The 23,344-nt window shown below is 38.1% G+C and overlaps 1 protein-coding gene across 8 annotated transcripts in view; it reads right to left on the bottom strand.

The window, feature by feature from the left end:
- TJP1 (tight junction protein 1) overlaps positions 1-23,344 on the bottom strand; it is a 263,988-nt gene that overhangs the window by 105,848 nt on the left and 134,796 nt on the right. Inside the window, exon 1 of one of the 8 annotated variants that reach the window (XM_025893200.2) lies at positions 21,626-22,124. The exons of the other annotated variants lie outside the window; for them this stretch is intronic. Within the exon in view, the coding sequence (XP_025748985.1) occupies positions 21,626-21,652 (27 nt within the window). The 5' untranslated portion in view covers positions 21,653-22,124. Of the gene's footprint in view, positions 1-21,625; positions 22,125-23,344 lie in introns of those variants that run through there. 8 annotated transcript variants of the gene reach the window in all.

The raw sequence follows: 23,344 nt of genomic DNA, 5'->3' as shown, positions 1-23,344 counted from the left end.
TTTTGTTTCAATCTTCCAATCAAATGCAGCAAAAGCTCCTTTTAATGAGACCTCTGCTAGAAACAAAGCTGTTCTGTTTTTTCACAAAAATTGACCAGGATTTAATGTATTAAAAAAAAAATTCCCCCATCACTGTGAAGCAACGATGATATGAGTAATTCTGCTAAATATCGAGAGTCCTACTGAAATATACATGATAAAAATATCTGCAATAATTGCCAGTTTGTCCAATCTTAGCTGACTTATTAAAAATGAGAACTGCTTGCATAGCTCTAAGCTCATCTTTTCTTGATCCACTTCAACCAGTAGCATTGCTTCACTGCCTTTTTAATCTCTTCCCTATCAGTGTAAAGGGAAAGTGATCTGACACCAGGCAAGTACCTTGATAACACCTCCTTTGGTATGAAGCAGTTTATCATCCTCCATATGATTTTAATGACCAGTTTTTCATTTTGTAAAAGAATATTAATCAAACAAGAAAATTCATTTAATGTTAAGGAGAGAAAAGCAGGTTATGAAACAGCTTATACATTGTTATCCTAATTATGTTTAAACATGAGTAGTAAAAGGAAGGCTACAAGGACACAAAATGTTAAAAAGGATCATCTTCAAAGGGAAGTGATTATGAGTAACATTTTTTTCACTAGGTATTTTATCTTTTTGCTTTCCTTTCTTCATTCTTAATCAGAATAAACTACCAATATATTTTAAACCACATTCACCAAATCCCCTTTGAAACTTCAAATATCTATTATTCACTGTTTTAGGAAACCAAATAGTATTTAAGATTATGTTACTGTTGATTATAAAAAGTATTTATTCTACTGTTGGTAAGGGATCTAATACATTAAGGTCTTAATGTACAAGCTTCAAGAGAAGTGCAGGAAGAAAAATTTATTTTGTTTGGGTAAGGGAAAAACTAAAAATACTAAAACAACTGTTCTCGGCATTCCAATCAAAATTGATATGTTTCTTTGTTGGAGGAATTAGAAAAGTATGCATCTCAACTAATTCAATGGTTTCCCAAGAAAGGGTAATATAATAGCTCATTTTTCTCTTAAAGCCAAACATAGCCTATATTAGCTTGATTTATCACAAGGGAGACAGTACAAGAAGGCAATAGAGAATGAGACATTAAAAAGGCAGTTAGTTGTGCTGGCTCTTGACCAGCACATTAAACCAATTTAATCCATAATATTATGCCTTGCCAATCCTATCACGTAAACCACAAAACAAAACAAAAAACTGTAGTCCCAGTTTAAATCATGAAGCATGTCCTCCCTCTCTACTCTCTAGCCTTCGGTTACTTCAGTGGCAAAAGCAGCAAAATTCTATCCACAGCTGTTTGTATAATAACTATGCAGACCTTATGAGGAGTTCTGAATGAACAGAGAAGTGAACAGATGAAGAAATAGATTTGTGATAATGCAAATACAGTAAAATATAATGGTAGACTCTTATTTGTCAATATTCAAGTCTCCATTGTAAAATTCTGTCAACTTTGCTATGTTCTAAAATAATCACTAATAAATTTTAAAAAAACTTAAAAAAAAGAAAATGATCATAATAAACTGGGGAGGGGGTTCTTACAATAAATCACTCAGAAATTGAAGGCTAATACCGATATAAAAGTTTTTATACTAATAAATCAAACACTATTTTCATAAGCACTACAAAAAGAAAAAATGTTCATTAATGACTGAAAATTTTTATACTTTAGAAAAGGGGGAGCAGAGGGTTTCCTTTGGAAAATACCTAATACCTTACGTTTTCACTATGACCCCTTTTATAGTGTTTTATCAAGTTCATCTATCACCTATTCAAATAAATGACTGCTAAAACTCAACATCCTTATTGTAAAGGATGTAAAAAAAAATCCTTGCTTCTCGTTTCTTATTAAAAAGAAAAAGAATGCATAATTGCATAACTTGGACAAGGATCTTCTGGGTAAATCTATAGTCTCATTCCCAAAGCATTTAAGTTTCTGGGAGACCCAGGAAAAAAGTGTTAACTCCTTTAAGCATGATTCCAGCACTATTATTCCCTAGTAACCTGGAAAGATGCTGTTAAAAACAGAAAATGAGGGGCGCCTGGGTGGCTCAGTCGTTAAGCGTCTGCCTTCGGCTCAGGTCATGATCCCCGGAGTCCTGGGATCGAGCCCAGCATCGGGCTCTCTGCTCAGTGGGAAGCCTGCTTCTCCCTCTCCCACTCCCTTGTTTGTGTTCCCTCTCTCACTGTCTTTCTCTCTGTCAAATAAATAAATAAACAAAAACAGAAAATGAACTAAACCAGAAGTATTGAGATCAGAGTCCAAATCTGTCATACTAGATAGGTGACCTTCTTTTTCCTTACCTGTAAAATTAAAGAACTGGATGAAATTACCTCAAGTAAAAAGTCCTTTCTGGCTCCAAGATTCTGTTAGACTTTAATTCTAATTCTAGTCCAATTCCAATTTCAAACAGGCTGCATATTCAATAATTAGTGAGGTACTGCAGGCATGAAGAGTGACTGCAATTCATGACTACTGGATTCTGAGTTCTACATACATTCTAAGTCAGCATCAACTGACTAGAATCACAATTTCTGAAGAAGCAAAAAGCTGCATTTCAGAATCTGCTAAGAGTTTGTTTGGTTTCTTTGTTCTAAGCTCCAGCTGGCGAAGGCACTACTCAGATCACCAACTCAGAAGGGATTCCTGCCAAAACTTCAGATCCCCATTCTAAGCAGCTCTGCTGTCCTTTAAGGGCTGATTACAGATCAAATGCGGAAAAGGCAGCAGGACACAAGAACTGACAAAACAAGATGAACCTGTAATTGGAATAAAACCAAATCCAAAATAGAATAAAATAAGGCAACTGTTCTACAAATGAAGGAAAATCTTAGCTCCTAAACATTATCTAGATATAGATCAAAATTTATAGTCAGTTAAGTTTTACCATCTTACGGCTGTTATTTTAAAAGCAACCCTTCATTTATTCACTCACTCATTCAACAAACATTTACCAGATATGCTAAGCTTTGTGGATGCCAAAAATAGATACCTCTTTCTCCCTAAAGGGCTCAAGGAGAAAGTTTATAATACTACATAAATGGTGTAGAAGGAGGATTCTGCCTGTTAAAGATCAGAGACAGAGTCCCAGAGAACCAATATTCAAGTTCAAGCTTGGAGAATGACCAGTTAAAAAAACTGGGGAGAGATGTTTCAAAGGAAACATCACATTAGCAAGGTTGCTGATGCTGCACATAAAGCTGGCTTTGAGATGGCTGAGTCGTACAATCTGTGGAAGAGGAAAGGGTAAAAAGAGAAGCTGCAAAAGTGCCACTACAACAGGCCTCGTAATATAATGCTAAGGACTTGAAACTCAATGGGAAAACACGAAGGAATTTCAGGCAATCACGTGACATAGCCCGACCTCATTCTGAAGGCTGTTACCGGGAAGATGGATCTAAGGCAGGGAGACCAGTTAGAAAGTTGTGAAAATAAGTTAAAGATGGCGATAGGTTTCTGAATTGGGTAGCTGAGTAAAAAGCAGGAAAAAGAAAAGATTACAAATTCACTTTTAGACATCCTAAATTGAAGGTGCCTGTGGAACTATCAAAGCAGAGACACAGGCAGTAGAGAGCTGGATATACAGGGCTGAAGACCAAGACTGAGATCTGGAGTAGATAAAGATCTAGAAGTAATCAACAGAGTAGTACTGAACCCAAGAGAAAAGATCCAATTACCCAAGGACTAAGATGACCCTGTTAACTACAAATATTTTAGGGGGGAAAAGGAAGAACCAAAGAACTTGAAAAGAACAGCCACTGAGGATACAGGAAAATCAATGAGCTAATACAAAATAGTTGTTCAGAGAATACCAAAATAAAATATAAAAATGGAAGATATCACAAAAGAATAAAATTTCCATATGTTTTTTAAATTGTTGGACCTTTAAATATTAAATATATACCTAGACTGGTTTAGTCAGTACTATCTCTTCAATGAGGCAGCATGCTGAACACTTGGTAACTTGCTGTCCTCCATTAGGAAAATCAAGTGGCGCTCTCTCTCTGGGGTCCTTAGGTGGGCAGAGCTACTACACTGAATTATTTCTGAATTCTCTGCTCTCCAAAGTGTTTTTGTTTTGTTTTCAGCTATTTTCCATGCAAAATAAAATGCAAGATTATCTACTGAGATCAGGTTGAGCCAGGAACTTAAAAAGTACAACCCAAGTTTAGTGAATAAAACAGATGACCCTGCCCTCCTTGACTTTTCAAGTATTTAATTTCAATTGTGATCACTGCTATACAAATCAAGTACAAAGAAAAAGACTAGAGTACGTGTTAAAAGGCAGGGAAAATACATATTTGGATTGATCCAAAGGGTTGTCAAGTAAACAATCAAAATGGACATGTCCAAGATAAATCTAAAGTCAAATGAAGAGAGGTCTTGGGAGACACTCAGGGATTCAACAAACTTCTCAAATATAAGTTAAGAACTCACTAAGCTTAAGAATTCAAATAATGATCAAAATAAGAGTGTAGCAACTACAGGATGACAGTCTCAATACAAAGTAAGTAAAGTTAGTATCTAAGACCCCACATACTCAACATGAGTTAAATTTTCAACTACTTTATTCTGTCAATTCCTTGATTGGCAATTTAGGAGACAAATGATAAATATGATTAGAAAACATTAAAATAAAAGTTTACAAATAAATCACTGTATTTGTCACTGCCCTTAGATCAACATGAAAAGATATCAGCTTAACTAAGTTACCATTATACATACATTAAACATTGAGAAATTCTCATCAGGAATGGTTATATAGACACTATAGAAAACTTTGAGTGCTTTCCAGTTATCAGAAATCAAACTGCATTTAGGTTGACTCTTTTCTTTCTCTCTCTCTCCTTCTTTCTTTTTTAGATTGACATTTTGTAATGGCTTGAAGATGGATAAAGGACTTTTCAAATACTTTCCAGGTGGAAAGGGAAAAGGGATTGGGATGGCAGGGATGACTGAGTGTATCTTTTTACGTAGCTCTGACTCTTAGAACCACAATATTGTTTCACCATATATATCCTTCTGGTATCAAAAAAACAACCAAACCAAACCAAACATTAAAACAAAAGTACGGGGGTGGGGGAGAGTACCAAAAATGGAATACAAACAGTAACAGATGAACCTAACTCTATTACAAATGAATAAGGCAGGGAAGAAAAGAACTTTAACTGTGGAAAAGAAAAAAGTAACTAATTGGGGAAAACAGTATCTTGACTGAATGCTGTAAGGCCAAAGACAAAAAGAACTATATAGAAATTCTGTAGCCTAGTTAGGAAGTCTTTCTCCTGGAGGTATGGGTATAAGTTTGAAACTATTTTGTATGTATACTAGAAGTGAACCAAGCAGTAAATATACTATAATGAGAGCTGGGTTTCTACTGTTGAGAGAAAAAAGTTATAAGAAAAGGAGGAAGGCTGGGGCGCCTGGGTGGCTCAGATGGTTAAGCGTCTGCCTCCGGCTCAGGTCATGATCCCAGGGTCCTGGGATGGAGCCCCGCATCGGGCTCCCAGGTAGGCGGGGAGCCTGCTTCTCCCTCAGCCTCTCTCTCTGACTCTCCTGAATAAATAAATAAAACATTATAAAAAAAAAAAAAAGAAAAGGAGGAAGGCTAAAATGAACTCCATTAGACTGGAATCTAAGCATAACCCATTGTTTTAGACATGTATACAGATACAGAAAGAATCGTACATATGCACAGATTATTATACATATGTCTATTTTTTAGCTCTCTCTGCTGAAAAAGCCTGGAAGCAAGCAAACAAACAAAAAACCCCACTACAGTGAGCACAACCGTCATGGAAATCTAAATTTCTAAATACTATCCTCTAATAACACCAACCAGGATTCCTTGGAGAAGTGGTTGGCTTCAGGGTGAAAATATGTAAGATAAACCTGGAATATCATGTGATACCAGAAATTAAGGGACTGCTTGAAAAAACGGGGATGACTGTTCAAAGAACACAGCAACCGACCTGAAGGAGTTCTAACAGCCAAAGTTGGAATAACCTGAGCAACAAAGTAAATAATGATAGTATTAGATTTTAACCCATAGAATAAAATAGATATTCATGAGACCATACCAATATAATCAAATAAATAAATGGGAAATGAACAGCACTCCTTACTTACAATTAACAAACGTGGGAAGAAAAAGGGAAACAAAATTATCATCAGGCAAACCCCACAAATGAGATGGGGTTGCAGGTGAGATCCACCAATAGATCTCTTTCACCCACTAAAATTAGTGGGTGAAAGTTTAAGGAGTAACAAGATTAGCACATCCTCAAATTATCTCCTCCAAAATATTTATCAATTACAAAAATATAGTAACTTTACAGTGGAGAAATGCCACCTTAAACAAGTGATGAAGGTAAACACCAATAATACAAATCAATATCATGAACCCCTTGATATGATGCATCAAGCACACATTATGATTTTTATAGTTTTTGCCAAAAATGTATCATCTCATTCTAATCATAAGAAAGTATCAGACAAAGTAAATTGAGGGGCATTCTACAAAATAACAGATCAATTCTCTTCAAAAATATAAAGGTCATAAAATACAGAGGGAAGACTGAGAGTCTTGTTACAGAGTCAAAGACTCAACGGGAAGTAACAATCAAATGCAGTGTAGAATCCTGAGGTAGAAAAAGGAAAACTGGCAATATTTGAATACAGTCTGTAGTTAATATTATTTTATCAATGTTAATTTCTTATCCTTGATAATTGTTCTATGGCCATATAAAATGTTAAGGGGAGTGTAATGAGGGATATAAGGAAACTAATATTTTTAAAACCCTTTCTAAGTTCAAAATAAAGAAGCTTTAAAAAATCTTTTCAATTTTTAAATAAGATACATGAAAAACCATGATAAACAAAGCACTCAATGGAAAACAGACCAAATATGCAGACTCAACAGGTCACATTTCTTTAAAATCAGCCTTCCTAGTTCACCTTAAACCCTAAAACTATTTTTTTTAAAGATTTATTTATTTGAGAGAGAAAGAGTGAGAGAGTCTGCATGTGGGCACAGGGTGGGGGGGGCGCTGGGGAGGGCAGAGGGAGAAAATCTTCAAGCAGATTCCCCACTGAGCACAGAGCCCCACGGTGGGCTGCATCTCACCACCCATGAGATCATGACCTGAACTGAAACCAAGAGTTGGACGCTTAACTGACTGGACCACCCAGGCACCCCCCTAAAACTATTTTAAGTGAATCACACCCTAAAACTATTTTAAACGAATCACAAATGTGTTAAGGCACAAAAGGTGACAAGCTGTGTTTCAACTGGTAAGCCTCCCTTAGACACACTGTTCAGGGAGCTCCCTCCTGCTTCTAAGATCAGGCATCTTGAGGCTGAAAATCTTACCAGTAAGGTGGCAACAGTTAAAAAAAAAAAAAAAAAAGGTGGCAACAGTAATTGCTCAATATTCAATAGCAAGAGAGTAAATATACCAGTTTTAATGCAAGCCGTGTAGGTAAAACTTTATGACTTTTCCCAAATACAACAAAGAGCAACACCATTAATTTTCATGTAAAACTGGGTTTTTTAAGTAATGCTAATTGCAGATACGTAAAAGTTTAATAAACGATCTGTTGTTAAAAATAAAAAATAACCTGCTAATATCTATATATCCAACACAGTGTTCATATCCAGAACACACAGAGAATTGCTTTCAATAAAAGACAGTCTAAGAGAACAGATGCGCTAAGGGCTCGAGGAAGAAACTTCACAAGAGGATATCAAAATGGCCAATAAGCATGTGGGAAAAGTGCTATATTTCATTAATGAACAGGGGAATACAAATTAAAAACACAACGAAATGCTACTAGTCATTCACACAATGAGCTAATATGAGAAAGAAAATATGAAGTGTTAGTGAACAATCTAATCAGAACTCACTACTAGTGGGAGTGTAAACTGGTATAACCGCTTTGAAATCTGCCAATATGCATAACACTATGATCACTGAACAAAAGTGTGTACGTTCACTACAACAATATTCACAAAAGCACTATTCTGAATAATCAAAAGCCAAAAACAACCTAAGGCCCATCAGCAATAAAATAGAAAACCATTACAACATTCACTCAATGCAATATTATACAGCCATGAAATGAAGTACAACTACACAAACCATAATATGGAGGAATCTCACAATGTTCAAGTTGAACAAAAAAAGCCAGACATTAAGAACACATACTATATGTTTCCATTTGAGTGTAATAACAGGCTAAAAACAAAAAACAAAAAACCTACCAGGGGGGAACTAGCCCTACCAGTTAAAGGCTTCTTAATTAAGACATACTATAAGGATTCTATAATGAGAAGTGTGGTACTGGTACATGATTAGAGAAATAGACCAGTGGAATAGAATGGAAAATCCAGAAAAAGACTACCAAAATAAATAGCAAATTAGGATATGAGAAAGGTAACATCTCTAACTGCTGGTGTAAAGGATGTACTTGTTAATCAAATGGTGCTGGAACAACTAGTCAGTCACTTGGAAAAAACATAAAATTAGATCTATATTTCACCATGCACAAGAATAAACTCCAAAAGAATTACAGATCTAAATGTAAAAAATAAAACCATATAAATACTAGAAGAAAACTCAAGTGAATTCCTCTTTGAAGATTTTTTTTTTTTTGACGAGAGAGAGAAAGAGAGAGAGGGAATGCGCAGCAGCAGGAGCAGATTCCCCATGGAGCAGGGAACCCGATGTGGGACTCAATCCCAGGACTCCAGGATCATGACCTGAGCTGAAGGCAGATGCTTAACCAACTGAGCCACCAAGGCTCTAAAGATTTTATTTTTAAGCAATCTCCACACCCATCGTGGGACTCCGAACTCACAACCCCGAGATCAGGGGTTGTATACTCCACCAGCCAGGTGCCCCGGGGAAACCTTATAGTTTACAACCACACAGGACCACCTTATTTGAATCCTGATTTTTAAAAAATACATTTAGAAAGTGAAGTTCATACTTATGACAACTGGAAACTTTACACTGACTGAACACTGAATTCTGGATTTAGAATTTATTTTTAAAGTGTGATAATAGTCATATTGTTCTTTTTTAAAAGAATTCTTATCTTTTAGAGCTATATACTCAAATATTGACAGATGAAAAAGCCTGATATTGGGCGCCTGGGTGGCCTCAGTTGGTTAAGCGACTGCCTTCGGCTCGGGTCATGATCCCGGAGTCCCGGGATCGAGTCCCGCATCAGGCTCCCTGCTCAGTGAGGAGCCTGCTTGTCCCTCTGACCCTCCCCCCTCTCATGTACTCTCTCTCTCTCATTCTCACTCTCTCAAATAAATAAATTTAAAAAAAAAAGCCTGATATTTCCTTCAAAATAATGGGGGAGCGAGGATATAATGCACTGGAAGTACAGATGAAACTGGCCACAATTGTTAACTGTACCTGGTGATGGTAACGTGGGGATTTTTTCTACTCTGCATCACTTTTGTATGGATATGAAATTCTTCCACTTTAAAAAAAAGGAAGATGAATTGAAGGGACTAGAAAATTTTTTTAAAGTTTTTACTTAAATTCCAATATAGTTAACATACTATGTAATATTAGCTTCAGGTGGGGGCGCCTGGGTGGCTCAGTCTGCCTTTGACACAGGTCATGATCTCGGGGTCCGGGATTGGGCCCCGCATCGGGCTCCCTGCTCAGCAGGGAGTCTGTTTCTCCTTCTCCCTCTGCCCCTCCCCCCGCTCATGCGCACTCATTCTCTCTCCCTCTCAAATGAATAAAATCTTTAAAAAAGTCAAAATGTCTATTAAAAAATATTAGTTTCAGGTGTCAATATGGTGATTCAACACTTCCATACAACACCCGGTGCTCATCACAACAAGTGTGCTCCTTACTCCCCCTCCCCATCACTTATTTCACCCACCCCCATCCCACAACCAACAGTTTGTTCTCTATACTTAAGAGTCTATTTCTTGGTTTCTCTCGCTCTCTTCACCCTCCTACCCTTTGCTTGTTTTGTTTCTTAAATTCCACATGAGTGAAATCATGTATTTGTCTTTCTCTGACTGGTTTATTTCGCTTCATTACACTCTGTAGCTCCATCCATATCCTTGCAGATGACATTTAGTTCTTTTGATTGCTGAGTAATAGTCCATTGTATATATATACCACATCTTTATCCATTCATCAGATGACAGACACTTGGATTGTTTCCATAATTTGGCTATTATTGATAATGCTGCTATAAACATTAAGGTGCACATATTCCCAAAACTTAATATTTTTGTATCCTTTGGGTAAATACCTAGTAGTGTAATTGCTGGATCTTAGGGTAGTTCTATTTTCCACTTTCTGTGTTTTCCAGAGTGGCTGCACCAGTTTGCATTCCCAGCAACAGTACAAGAGGGTTCTCCTTTCTTCACATTCCTGCCAACACCTGTTGTTTCTTGTGTTCTTGATTTTAGCCATTCTGACAGGTGTGAGGTAGTATCTCACTGTAGTTTTGATTTGCTTTTTCCCTGATGATTAGTGATGTTAAGCAACTTTTCATGCGTCTTTTGGCCAGCTGTAGGTCTTCCTTGTGTTTTTTTTAAGCTTTTATTTAAATTCCAGCTAGTTAACATACAGTGTTATATCAGTTTCAGGTATACAATATAGTGATCAACACTTCCATACAACACTTGGTGCTCATCCAACCAGCGCACTCCTTAATGAGGGGACCAGAAATTAATTACTGATCTAGGGAAGACCCAAAGAAAAGCAGCAAGTAAATTTTCCATGGGATGGCTACTTCAGCAGCCTCCTCCCCTCAGAAAAGAAAAATGCAGCTGGATCTGGAGATGTGCTAGTACCTTCTAGGAGTCTCTAGGCTGACTTTAATCTGGTCTATTACTGGTAAGTGAGTAACATATTATTTAAAAGGCCACTCTAAGTCTAGGTAGGACATCAGCTATTAACCAAATAACCAGCAGAAAATAAGTAGAAGTTGCCCTAGTATTACAAAGAGAAAGTATACAGAGCTTAAAGGAGAGTTCTGACCTAACTTGGGGGCTCAGGACATGGTTCTTGAGGAAGAGGTGCTTGGTGAACGAGGGATGAAGGTAGAGAAGCTTTCCAGGTAAAGAGTATGTGCAAGAGCCCTCGGGTTCTTTCTTTCACTCATTCAAATAATATTTGAGAGTTTATTATATGTTAGACACTGTGTTAAGTTCTGTGACTAATAGGGCACAATCAGTACTGACCTTTGTTCTCATGGAGCTTACAATCCAGTGGGAAAAAAAATTCACAACGAAATATATAATCACAGGCTTATGTCTAAGTACTACAAAGGAAAGAGAAACAGTGCCATGAGAGGAACTCAGAGAAACTTGGCAGGAAGTGCAACATCTACTAGGAACCAAAAAGAGGACAGCATAGTTTAAGAACACAGAACAAGGAGGAGAAAGATGCAAGATGAGGCCAGAGGAATAGGCAGAGGTCAAATAATCCGGAAGGAGCCTAATGACCACTGCATGGATTCTGGTCTTACTTCTAAAGGCAATAAGTCTATGAGTTTTAGGAAGAGGTTGTGTTGGGGTGGGGAACTAATAAAACTTGGATTTTGAAAAGAGTGAGAAAGAAGGGGTATGTTATACTTAGGCAGCTATTACAGGAATCCAGAGAGACTATAATGTATGTATGTATGTATGTATATGTATGCTGGGGGAGTGGAGGGGAGTTTTAGGGGTTGCTAAAAAGTATAGACAGAACAAGCGGAAAACTATAAAGTGCTCAAGAGTTAAAAACTGAACAGAATCTGCTAATCACTCACTATACCAATAGATATTCCAACTGTGCACTGGATTTGGAATGGTCTTTAATTTCTATTCTCTAATCCATCAGAATACAGATTGCATGTCTTACTTAATGCTATTTTAATAAATTTTTCAAAAGTATCTCAGAGCCCATGGACTTCTCTGAAACCACAGCACATCTTGCTGGACTGAGACTCCTAACTCATAGGCCAATCTCTGTCCAGTATCAAATAAATAAATATATACATACATAAATACACAAATTAAATGTTCATACATGGATGCACACACAGAAAACCCTAATTCCTGCATGCCTCTTCTCTAATATTAAGATGTGGGCACTTAAAATGTTTTTTAAAAAAGGTACAGCTTAACATAACAGCTTACTATGTGCTGGGCATTGTGCAGAGTGCACAACCACCCTGAGATGGGATGGGTACTGTCATCATTATCTGCATTTCATGGATGAGAAAACAGCTATCAAGCATGACTCAAGATTCAGATTCCATAGCCTAAACTCATACAGCAAAGCAACTAAACTTAGGGTTACTCAAGGATAACCTTTCCCATCCTTTACTTGCTCTCCCTCTGTGCAGGATCTGGCCGGCTGACAGTTCTCTCTCTCGAAACTTTTTTTTGCTGTGCCGCTACCCTCTAACCACATTCAAATTAAGAACTTCTATTAATGAAAAGGCCATTGAGAGAGAACCACCATGTTGGAAAATAGATCTAAAATATATGCAATCAACCAGCTTTTATCCAAAAAATACAAAGCAAATCAGTAAGAAAAAGTCCCACAGAAAAGTAGACAAAAAACTTGAATAGGCAGGCTATAAACATGAAAAGTTGCTCAATCTCATCTAGTCAAAGAAATGCAAATTAAAACTACAATGAGATTGTACTAAAGACCCACCAGAAGGGCTAAAATTAAAGCGTCTAATAACACCAAGTACTGGTGAAAACACAAAGCAAAAGAAACTCTCATTCACTGATGATGAAGAACTTAACTAGTACAACCTCTTTGGAAAACACATCATTCAATGACTATTTCAATTACTAAAATTGAAGATACACTAAATAATCCAGCAGCAATTCCATCCTTAAATACAAATCTTAAGAGAACTGTGTGATCACCAAGAGAAATGTGTTAAGTTTTTATGGAAGCATTACTCTTAACAGCCCAAATTAGGAAATAGCCCAAATTAGGAAATAACCCAAATGTCCATCAACAGCACAATAAATAAACTGTGGTATATTCATGCAATAGAACACTATACAGCAACGAAGATGAATGAATTCATACACAACAACATACGAATCTTAAAAACATAAAGTCAAAACAGTGATTGCCTTGGGGGAGTAAAGGTGTTATTTAGGAAGATCACCATATGGATCTTATGGTCAAGACAATGGCTACCTTACTAGGGTAATATTATTAGGAACAGGCAAGGCCAGAAGCTTCTGAAAAGCTGGCAATATTTTATTCCTTGACCTGGATGGTGTTTAAATGGGTGTTCATTTTACAATAATTTACTAATGTACATCTGCTTTATGTACTTTTATATAGATATTGTATTTCACAGTAAAAAGGCATAAAAAGTGACATCAGCTGACATTTAAGTCAAGATAATTTACATAAAAATACAGATTTACAACCTGTTTTGAAAAACCGGAAGATCTGGCCTGCCTTGCCTTCTTCCATGCCAACAATCAGCTGGAGCCAAGCAATAGCTACCTCCTTCAGATCCACTTGCGCTCTCTTGACTGCCACAGTACCCTATGTCTCCCGGCTTTCATGATTCATGCTACCTATCTGGTCTAAAACTCACCTAACACCATTCCACACTCATCTCTGTGACACTCCTTTAGAACACCCGAACGTATAAGCATGCGCATGTATGAATTATAAAGCATATAAGCAGGATAAGGCATCAAGCAACCTCACATTTAAAATAGAAGTAATAGTGGTATCTAACAGAGTTGTTAAGATTAAATGAAATAATGCACACAAAACATGTAACTTAGTATTTGTCACAGAATCAGTGCTCAATATTAGGGGGCTATTTATTGACATGCATTTCTCATATTGACAACACATGTAAATCTACTTGCATGGCCGCTGTCTTCTGATTTTATAGACAACACAGCAGAAAAATAAGGGTTGGTATAAATTTGTTTGATCAAATACTTCAACACGTATCACTGTTAAAACCAACAACCAGTACATAAATCTTCCAAAGTTCCTTTACAGGACACCATGGGAAAGATTTCCTACAATTATACTTTGAAAAGTAGGCCTGTTTTTACTTGTTTTGTCCAATGCATGTATTTCACCTGATCGTGCCTTTTACTGGCCTGATCAGAGTTACGTAAATGGGTACCTACTAAAATATACTTCAAGATGATGAATTTTAAGACCTTAGTCATAAAATACCCTCAAAACTAAACACTTTAGGTTTGACTTTTGACTTTTCAAGGTGAACATCATATGAACACCAAAAGAAGCTTTCTATATTTCACATAACTGTTATACTCCAGTGACAGGCTAATCTAGGCTTATCCAATTCTTGCCCCAAAGACAGAGGAATACAGTATTTTTCTCCAAAAAAACCCTCACAAAAGTCTACTTCAAACTTTTTTTTTCTGAAGCTGATTTGGCAGTTAAGTCCTCATACAATGGATTACTATGAATTTAATCCATGAATACAATGAAAACTAATGAACTAGTTACCCACATCTCACAAAAGCAATGCTGAGCAAAAGAAGCCATGCACAACAGAAGCCACACTGGAAGATTCTGTTTGTGTAAAGCTCACAGGCAAAACTACAGTGTTCACAGAATGCATAATTAAGTGGTGAAATTATAAAGAAAAGCTAGAAAATGAGTACCACAGAAGACAAGATAGTTGTAATCTTTGGGAGAAAGAGGCTATGATCCAGAAATGGCATGTTAGGAATTCTAGAACTTATCATCACGTACAGTATTTTACTTGTTGCTCTCTGCTCACACAGTTAAAATGCTCCATAAGTAGGAGCTATGTTCACTGTTCTATCTCTCGCATCTAGAACAGGGCCTGGCACATGCTAGGTTCCCAATAAATATCTACTGAATGTAGAATAAAGTTTCAAAACTCTAATTGTTCCATATTTCACAGCTTGTCAGACTCTAAATATACCAGTAACAGCCAGCATATTATGCATTTTCCATGTCAGTATTCTCAAGGAGTTGTAAGTAAATTCTGACTATAATTCTTAACCTTTTTCTCCTTTTGAGATATTTTTTACCGAACACATGCATACAATACTTACAAGGATGTATCCAGATTCGATTAAAACATTTTAAAAAAATTAACAAAGAAAAATACTAAAATTCATGTGTTAACAGCAAGCCCAGGCTCTAGATATGTCTCTACCACCTTCCTCAACCAAAGAAAGCACACAGGATGCTGTGTTATTATAAGATGTCTGTGTGATCATATTTTTTTATGGGTAAACAATATAAAACTAAATTACATTTTATAACTGATTATTACAGTATAAGGCAGTTGGAAACTATAAGCTTCTACAGGACAGGAATCCAAAACAAAATGTGTTCAATGAATGTTTCTTGGGTTAACAACAATTACTGAAATCCTCCTGATTTTATAATTATGAACTGAAGTTGAGAGGTAATCGAATTAAGTTTAATTCAGTCTTCAGAAATTGTACAAACCCCAAAGATTACTAGTGATAATTCCAAAAGAGTGAAAATTCCTAAGATAACCAAGAAAAAATAATGAATTTTCACTCCTGGGGAATGTATACTATTTAAAAAAAACAATATTTCAGCAAATAAAAAAAATTTTTTTAATTAAAAGAAGCATATGCTAACCTTATGTTCCTAATTAGTACCCATATAAAGTAATATTAGCTCCTGTTTTCACATCCATTCTGGGCACAAAAAACTAGAATGATTGAGGTCATTCATCAGTCAACTCACTTCCCAGTATTTCACTTGCACGAAATAGGTTGTTCTGATATATACCTACAACGCAAACTAATACAAATTTATCTTCTGATCTATCCCAAAGTTAAGGGCCATCTGAGACTCAGTATTTAAGACTACATATATAACAGTCAGAGCTTTGTTATTAGGTCTCAAATGGTGTGTTTTATGGTACAAATTTTGGCAACACAGGTTTTCTCTTGTTCTAAAGCAGTGTTTCTGTGATATAGCTGATCACACAAGAGTCTTATTTTCATCCATTTTTAAGATATAAAAGGAAATTCCCTACTCATATACTCAACTGCACTCTTCTCATTATTAAGAATTTATCTGTTTCAGAAGGAATGGAAATAAAGCACCTGGCTAACCCATAAAGGAGCAACCTGAAGCTACTCTTCTCTACAATAAATAAATTAAGGAGCATTCTAGGTCAGACATACCAAAAGGGCTGTATTTATTGCCATCTTATACTGGAAATACTGTTCTCAAACCTGCCAATTTTAGATGAAATTTAAAAAACTATAATAAATAAACCTTCAGTAAACTATTCTAATGTCTCTTTCTTCCTACCAGATTAAAAGTTGTTAAACTAAAAAGGTTTTTCAAAGACTGCCTTTCAAAATTCAGAGATGCAAAGCAAGTTCCAGTCAAGTATTTCAGAAATACCATAATAGTCATCAACTATCTCTTTAGTCTCATTTAACATTTGATCAGAAACTCTACTAATAAAAAATAACTGCTCATTCCACTAGCCTGTCTTCAGCCACCATGCTCAGTCAGTACTGGATACCAAGTGCATGTGTGCGTCCAGGCCTGCAAAGAGCTATGACTGAGCAGTCAGGGATGAGTAGTCCCATACACGAATTTACAGCTAGACTAATGGTCTTTCAGTAGACTGAATTTTTACCATGTCAGGATTGTGTCAAGAAACAGGATTACATTTCCAAATTTTCACCAAAATCATTTTCTAAGACCCTTTCCTTAGCAGCATGGTGATCTTATTTATACTTTTTTATTCTTAGAACTGTACAGAGTTTACATTTGGTCTCTAAATAGAAAAAAAGATTAAAGAGCAAGTAAAAGTCAAAGCCAGTACATTGTTTCCAGGATTGAAAAAAATGAGTGACTCTACTGTAATCTTTTTCCTTCAAACAGGGAACAGTTCTAGCTATATAGCATTACAGCCCTCAAAGCCACAGATTGGTCTCAAACTCATTATTTGTTGGTTGTGGATGGCTGACCTCCTCTATCACTTACTGACAGTAATCAGTGAGCAGCATGAGTCTTTCTTTAAAAAAAATATATATATATACATATATATATATTTACTTATTTATTTGTGGGGTGGGTAAAGAGAGAATCTCAGGTGGACTCCCTGCTGAGCCAGAGTCTGATGCAGGGCTCCATCTCACCACCCTGAGATGAGTCCTTCTTAAATGTAAAATAAAGGTTGTAAGACCCTAACATGAAAACATCAGTATCTTAAAAAAAAAAATGGGGGGGGGGTCTTTCCTAACAGTGTAGTGGAGTGTGTACCATTACACAACCTGAGAGAAAAGGCACAGTATGATTGGAAAAGTAGCTGTCTTACAGAGCTGTCCTAAAATGAACTTAAGAGTTGTAAATATAGTCAGGATGACCAACAAAGAACATAAATTACAGTTTTAACCATAAATGTCTAAAATGCTAACATAAATGAAAGCCTTTTGCCTTTAACTTAGCACATCCAGAAAAATATTACTACAGTGAAGCTCATTAAAAGTTGGCAGACACAATCAACTGAATTCTCATAAGTCCAGTGAGTTTTTCCATTACTTTTAAAGCAATATGCAGCACATAAGCATTGATCAGTATGTACCAAAACTAAAACTACATTGTACCAGCCACTCAGGACACAATTCCTACCTGTAATGACTAATTTTCTAGTTCTTAACTTTCAAATGTTCAGCTATTAAGAAAAGTCCAGGGGTGCCTGGGTTGCTTAGTTCAGTGTCCAACTCTTGATTTCAGCTCAGGTTTCAATCTCAGGGTTGTGAGTTCAAGCCCTGAGTTCAAGTGCATGCCCAGCTTTTTAAAAAAATAATTACGCAAATAAAAATAAATTTAAATTAAAGAAAAGTACATTGTGCCTCACTTGATATAATCAATTCCTAAGAAGTGATGTAAATTATTTTTATACTAAACTACAATTTTAGAGGTAACCACAGGAAAAAAAAGTACTGTCCCTGAAACATAATGGAAACATTTAATCAGTAAAACCTAACAAGCATTTAGGTAGTACAATCTTAAACTTTATTGCTTCCTCCAAAGTGAAACAGCTTGAAAATCCAGAAGCCACTGCAACTTCCTTCAGCCACTTTCTGTGATTCAACCAATAGGAAATGTTCCTAATAATTATCCACACCATTTTCTTACATAATTAACTCCTTGGTTAAAAAGAGAACCACCCTCAAATTCCTGTTTTCAACTCTAGAATTTTATTATCAGGCGCACTAGTAATTCTGTTCGCAATTCAGATGTATACCACACATATAAAAACCTTTTCCTTTATTTAACATCACATACAAAGAAGCCCTTTCCAGCTCAGGTGTATTTCTTAAAAAATATCCTGCACTTTCTTCTAGTATTTTATGATCCATATTATTTGCTCTTATTCAAACATTTCATTTTTTTTTTTTTGCCTATGGTTTAAAACAAAAAACTCCCAAAAAAGGGGGGGGGGGAGATAACCAACAGTCCCAGCACTATTTACTGAATAAATAACCCATTCCTTTCCCCAGTAATCCACATTATTTTTATCATATATTCCTAATTTTCCCTCTTGCTGGCTAAGTGAATTTAGGCAAATTATTTTATCTGTGTTTCAATTTCCTCATCCATAAAGTGGGGATAATAGTAATGCTCACTTCATAGGGTTACTATAAGAATTAAATCCCTTAATTCATGTTAAGCACTTAGAACAACACCTGACACATTAAACACTGATGATGATAATCACTAAAAACTCAAAAATACAAAACTGTTCCTGGATTCTGCGGTTCCACTGTCTATTCCTGAGCTGATAGACTGCTTTAAATTACTCTGAATTTGTAACACATTAGGTTTTCTAGTAGGGACTTCTTTATCCAAAATTTCATGGCTATCATTCATTTATTTTAGCAGATAAACTTTCTCATTACATGTCAAGTTTTCTAAAATACCACTGAAATTCTATTTGGAGTTGTATTACACTTATATATATATATATATATCGATTTGGGGGGAATTCGTATATTCTACAATACTGACTCTACCCATCTCCCTCATCTAATTTATTTAGGTTTTATGTCCTTTAAAATAACATGTAATTGGGGTGCCTGGGTGGCTCAGTCGTTAAGCGTCTGCCCTCAGCTCAGGTCATGATCCCAGAGTCCTGGGATTGAGCCCCACATCGGGCTCCCTGCTCAGCAGGAAGCCTGCTTCTCCCTCTCCCACTCCCCCTGCTTGTGTTCCCTCTCTCGCTGTGTCTCTCTGTCAAATAAATAAATAAAATCTTAATAAAATAAAATAACATGTAATTTACCAACAACTGTTATATTTATTCCTAAGCATCCTCTTCTTGGAGAAAAATTTAATGGAATTTATCAGAATTTTAAATGCACATACCCTTGGACCCCAAAATTCCATTTTTAAGGACTTAACACACTATAATAGTGCAGAGATATAAATATAAAGCTACTTATTACAATAGCAAAATCCTGAAAACAAGTTAAATGTCTGTCAGTAAGGCAATGATGATCGGCAGCATATTCTTAGGATAACAGACTATTCAACTATTACAACGAATATAGAATCACACGTACTGGCTTAGAGAGTTGTTCTACAAACGACTCCGCTAAAACAAAAGAGCACGCTGCAAAATTAATTTTTTTTTTTTTAAACTGAGGTAGGGTAGGGAAACAAAAGTATCACATGTAAAGTACTAAGTACACAGTCTGGCTTGTAGTAAGCATTTCAGTCACCTCAAGATATTAAATGTGACTTAGGGAAAAGGCGAATATTCTTTCATTTCACTTATTTTTTATGGCCTGCCTGCCTTGTTCTACAGAAGATTTTGTGGTAGGCTCATAATACAGCATTTAAACAAAATAAGCTTTCAACTCACATTTTATTCATAAATATTTATGAATACACATGTCCCTACAATGTAATATTTAAATTCTGATGCTTTTCAATATGCCATAAATCTCAATCCCATAATTCAGGAAGAAAAGTATTGTTTCTTCTAAATCATCTTACTATAACAATCCACTGAAAACTTACTTCTCTCCATATTTGAAATAACCTTTTTAAAGTGTGTTGTCAGGTAGCATTTTCCTCACATAGTGTTGCTTTAATTACAATAATAATAGTAATAATAATAATAATAATAAAATGAAGTGTGTTGTTTTAGATATCAAGTACCAGAGATCACACCTCAGGAACAAAGTGACATTATGTGTAACATAAAAACAAAGCCTTTCCTCCTTGGAAAGGAAACCCCCTTAAAGGTAAGTAATGTGAACTTATTTTAAAATCTAAACAAAATTTTGCTTTTTATTCTCAATCACTGGCTCAAGTTTCATCTTAGATTGTTCTTCATCAACATAAGGTCAAAAAGGTACAAATCAAAGTTTTCTTAAAGAAAGATTATATCCCTTAAAAATATATATATTCACTACTAAATGTAACTGCTAATTTCTGCCTCCCAGAAAACAAGGTCCTGAGTTCAGAAACTTCAGGGCCATATTATACCCTGTTCCAGATGCTATGAATAAACATTTCCAACAGAAAAATCAATACATAAAACCATTACATTCTTAAGTACTTCGATACTGTTTGAAGTAATGAATTAATTTTCAAAGAGAGATTTTTACTTTTTTTTTTACATTTCTGTATGCCTGTAATTATTAAAAAAAAAAGCAGGTACTACTGTATGATGAGAAAGAGTACAATGTAGAAAAGGAAAGGAGAATTTTAACTGAGTTTACGAACTTCAGCTTTTTGATGTAACATACAAGTTGGTTTCACAGCACTGAAAAAATGTCCTAGTACTTCAAAGCACATGTAAAAATTGATAGGAAAAGACAAATCTTTCTTAATTTTATTTTTTAGACTTCATCTCATTGTCCATTTGTAGGAGTATTTTGTGCTACTTCTGAAAGTTTAATTCAAATTAAGCTATTACAAAGTGTTAAGGGGTTCTCTTTTTCAATGCTACCTTAAGTAAATTACACAGTGTGGAGAAAAAAAAATTCCGACATACTACACACAAAACACTGAGTGTTCTCCTGCCTCAATGTCTTATCGCTGGCACGCGCATACCACGAACACTGACATCAGATCGAAACTACACGGTTTCGCCGGTGACCAACCACTCCTCCAAAGACAGCAGCTACCGGCCTGGGGAGGTGGCACCCCAAACCCCGACCTCCCGCCCGCCGCAGGCTCGCCCAGTGCCCGCAGAACCCACTCCCGTCGCCGAGTTTGCCGGCGCCGGACCTGTTGCGCGTCCCCGCCCGCCGCGAGCCGGAGCCAGGCACCGACGCCGGCAGCGATGCACCTGCCCCGGACCGCAGCTCTGCGCGCCCGCCGCCCCCTCCTGGGCCCCCGCCCTCCGCCGGCCCGCCCGCGGGGCTCCGAGCGGCCCACCGCCACAGCCAGCCCGGCCCACCCGCTGCCGCCCCCGGCGCTTGGGCAGCAGCCCGCCGGGAAGAGGGCGGGGCGCGGGCCAGACGCCGGCTGGCGGCCGCCCTCGCTCGGAATCGGCCCTGACGGCCTCGGAGGCGCTCACCTTGGCGGCCGCGGCCCTGGCGGACATCTTGTCTCTCTCCAGCGCCGCGCGAGGCTCCTCGGACCCGAAACTCCGCGCCACCAGCCCACCGGCTCCTCACGCCACAGACCAGATAAACATCTCCCCCGAGCGAGCGGTGCTGGGGGCGGGGGCGGCCGCAGAGGCCCGGCCCACGGGGAGGGGACTCAACTCGGACAAAAGTCCGGGAAGCGCCCGCCTGCCCCGCCCGGGTCTCCTCCGCGGGGCGCGCCCGGCCGGCGCCTCCCTCCGAGTGCGGCCACTCGCTCGGCCTCCCAAGCTCTCGCAGCCCGGACACGTCGGCCCCGCTCGCTCGCCACTGGCGTCCCTGCAGTCCGCCCGGTGGCTCCTCAGAAGCCGGCTTCCGCACGTAACTTCCCTGGAACCAGCCGCGGGAAAGGGACCCAGCGTCCACAAGCTGAGCCGGCGCCGGCAACTGCGGGAGGCCACGCAAACCTGCCGGCCCGGCCCGGCCCGGCCCACTGAGCATGCCCGGCTGTGCGGGGGCGGGGCCACGGTGGGGGCGGGCCCATGGTGGGGGCGGGGCCGCTGCGGGGCGGGGCGAGCGGCCCAAGGCCCGCTTCCTCCCGTGGTCCGACCCCAGTCGCGGAAGGAAAAGCCGGGTTCCCGAAGTACTTGGTGGACAGTTTCCGCTGGCATGCGAGTCTTCCTGTTTGTTTTTATCAAAGCTCCAGCAGAAATCGCCCCCGAGGAGAAAGCCCCTGTGTACCAAAGCTTTTTCGACTTATAGCAGAGACTTGTCCGCTTGCTCCTCAACAAGCCACGATGGATCAGCCCCCACGCAGAAGGGCTGTTGGAAAGGCTGGTACAGCAAATACCTGACAGTAGTTTTCTTAACGTGGTAAATATCGATGGTCACAGCTGTCACCACATGCCTGGGCCTTGCTGCCCCACTGAGAGCAGAATGCGGTTTTTCTGTAAAGCACGTCCTGGCTTTCATCTCTAAAGCGCTCTTAACAGGGTCAGAGTGATTGCTTTCATTCTCGACAAACAGACTGTGCTAAAACTAAAACTTCGTGGGCACTCCTGGGCAAGCAGGCTGGGAAATACCCAAGGGAACTGTGATACCCTGGCCCACCCACATTAGGCCTCAAGATATATCCAAAGTCTCTCCCACCCCTGTAGGCAGGGATCTCCAAAGTATATTTTTGGCAACCAAAATGCTGCAATTCTTAGTGGTGAGCGAAGGGCTCAGGCTGCCTTGCATTTCTGAAGCCAGTTCTCCAGCTCACATCAGGGCAGACGAGGAGGTTAAAGACTTGCAGCCCAAGGTCCAAGTTTAATCAGTCTCTGCGTACACTTCCCACGATGCTGACCGCCTTGCTAAACGCCAAAGAATATGTAAGAAACCATTTCCAGCCTCATTATTCTACACTTTGTAAAATGTAAAGCTCTCCACAAATGTCAGAAATTCTTCATAACAATAACATTCTTAAAGTACCTAACCTAGTGCCACAAAAGGTACACAAGAAAGGGGGGAAAGGCACAAACACCAGATTTTAAACAATCATTTTCTGTTTGGAACTCAACTGTATGGAAAGATCAAACTTCTCTTAGCCAAGAAATATCTGTTTATCATACATAAATATCTATTAAGATCTCAAAGTAACCTTTTCATATATTTTTCAGCTGAAGCTATCAGAACTAGAAAAAAACACTGTGCAAATCAAACTCTTACTC

This window comes from Callorhinus ursinus, unplaced genomic scaffold (assembly GCF_003265705.2).
Source record: "Callorhinus ursinus isolate GAN/ISIS: 27379988/994484 unplaced genomic scaffold, GSC_fseal_2.0 scaffold47, whole genome shotgun sequence".
Lineage (NCBI taxonomy): Eukaryota > Metazoa > Chordata > Mammalia > Carnivora > Otariidae > Callorhinus > Callorhinus ursinus.
The sequence above is the reverse complement of the archived record's forward strand: the minus strand, read 5'-3'. Positions and strand labels throughout refer to the sequence as shown.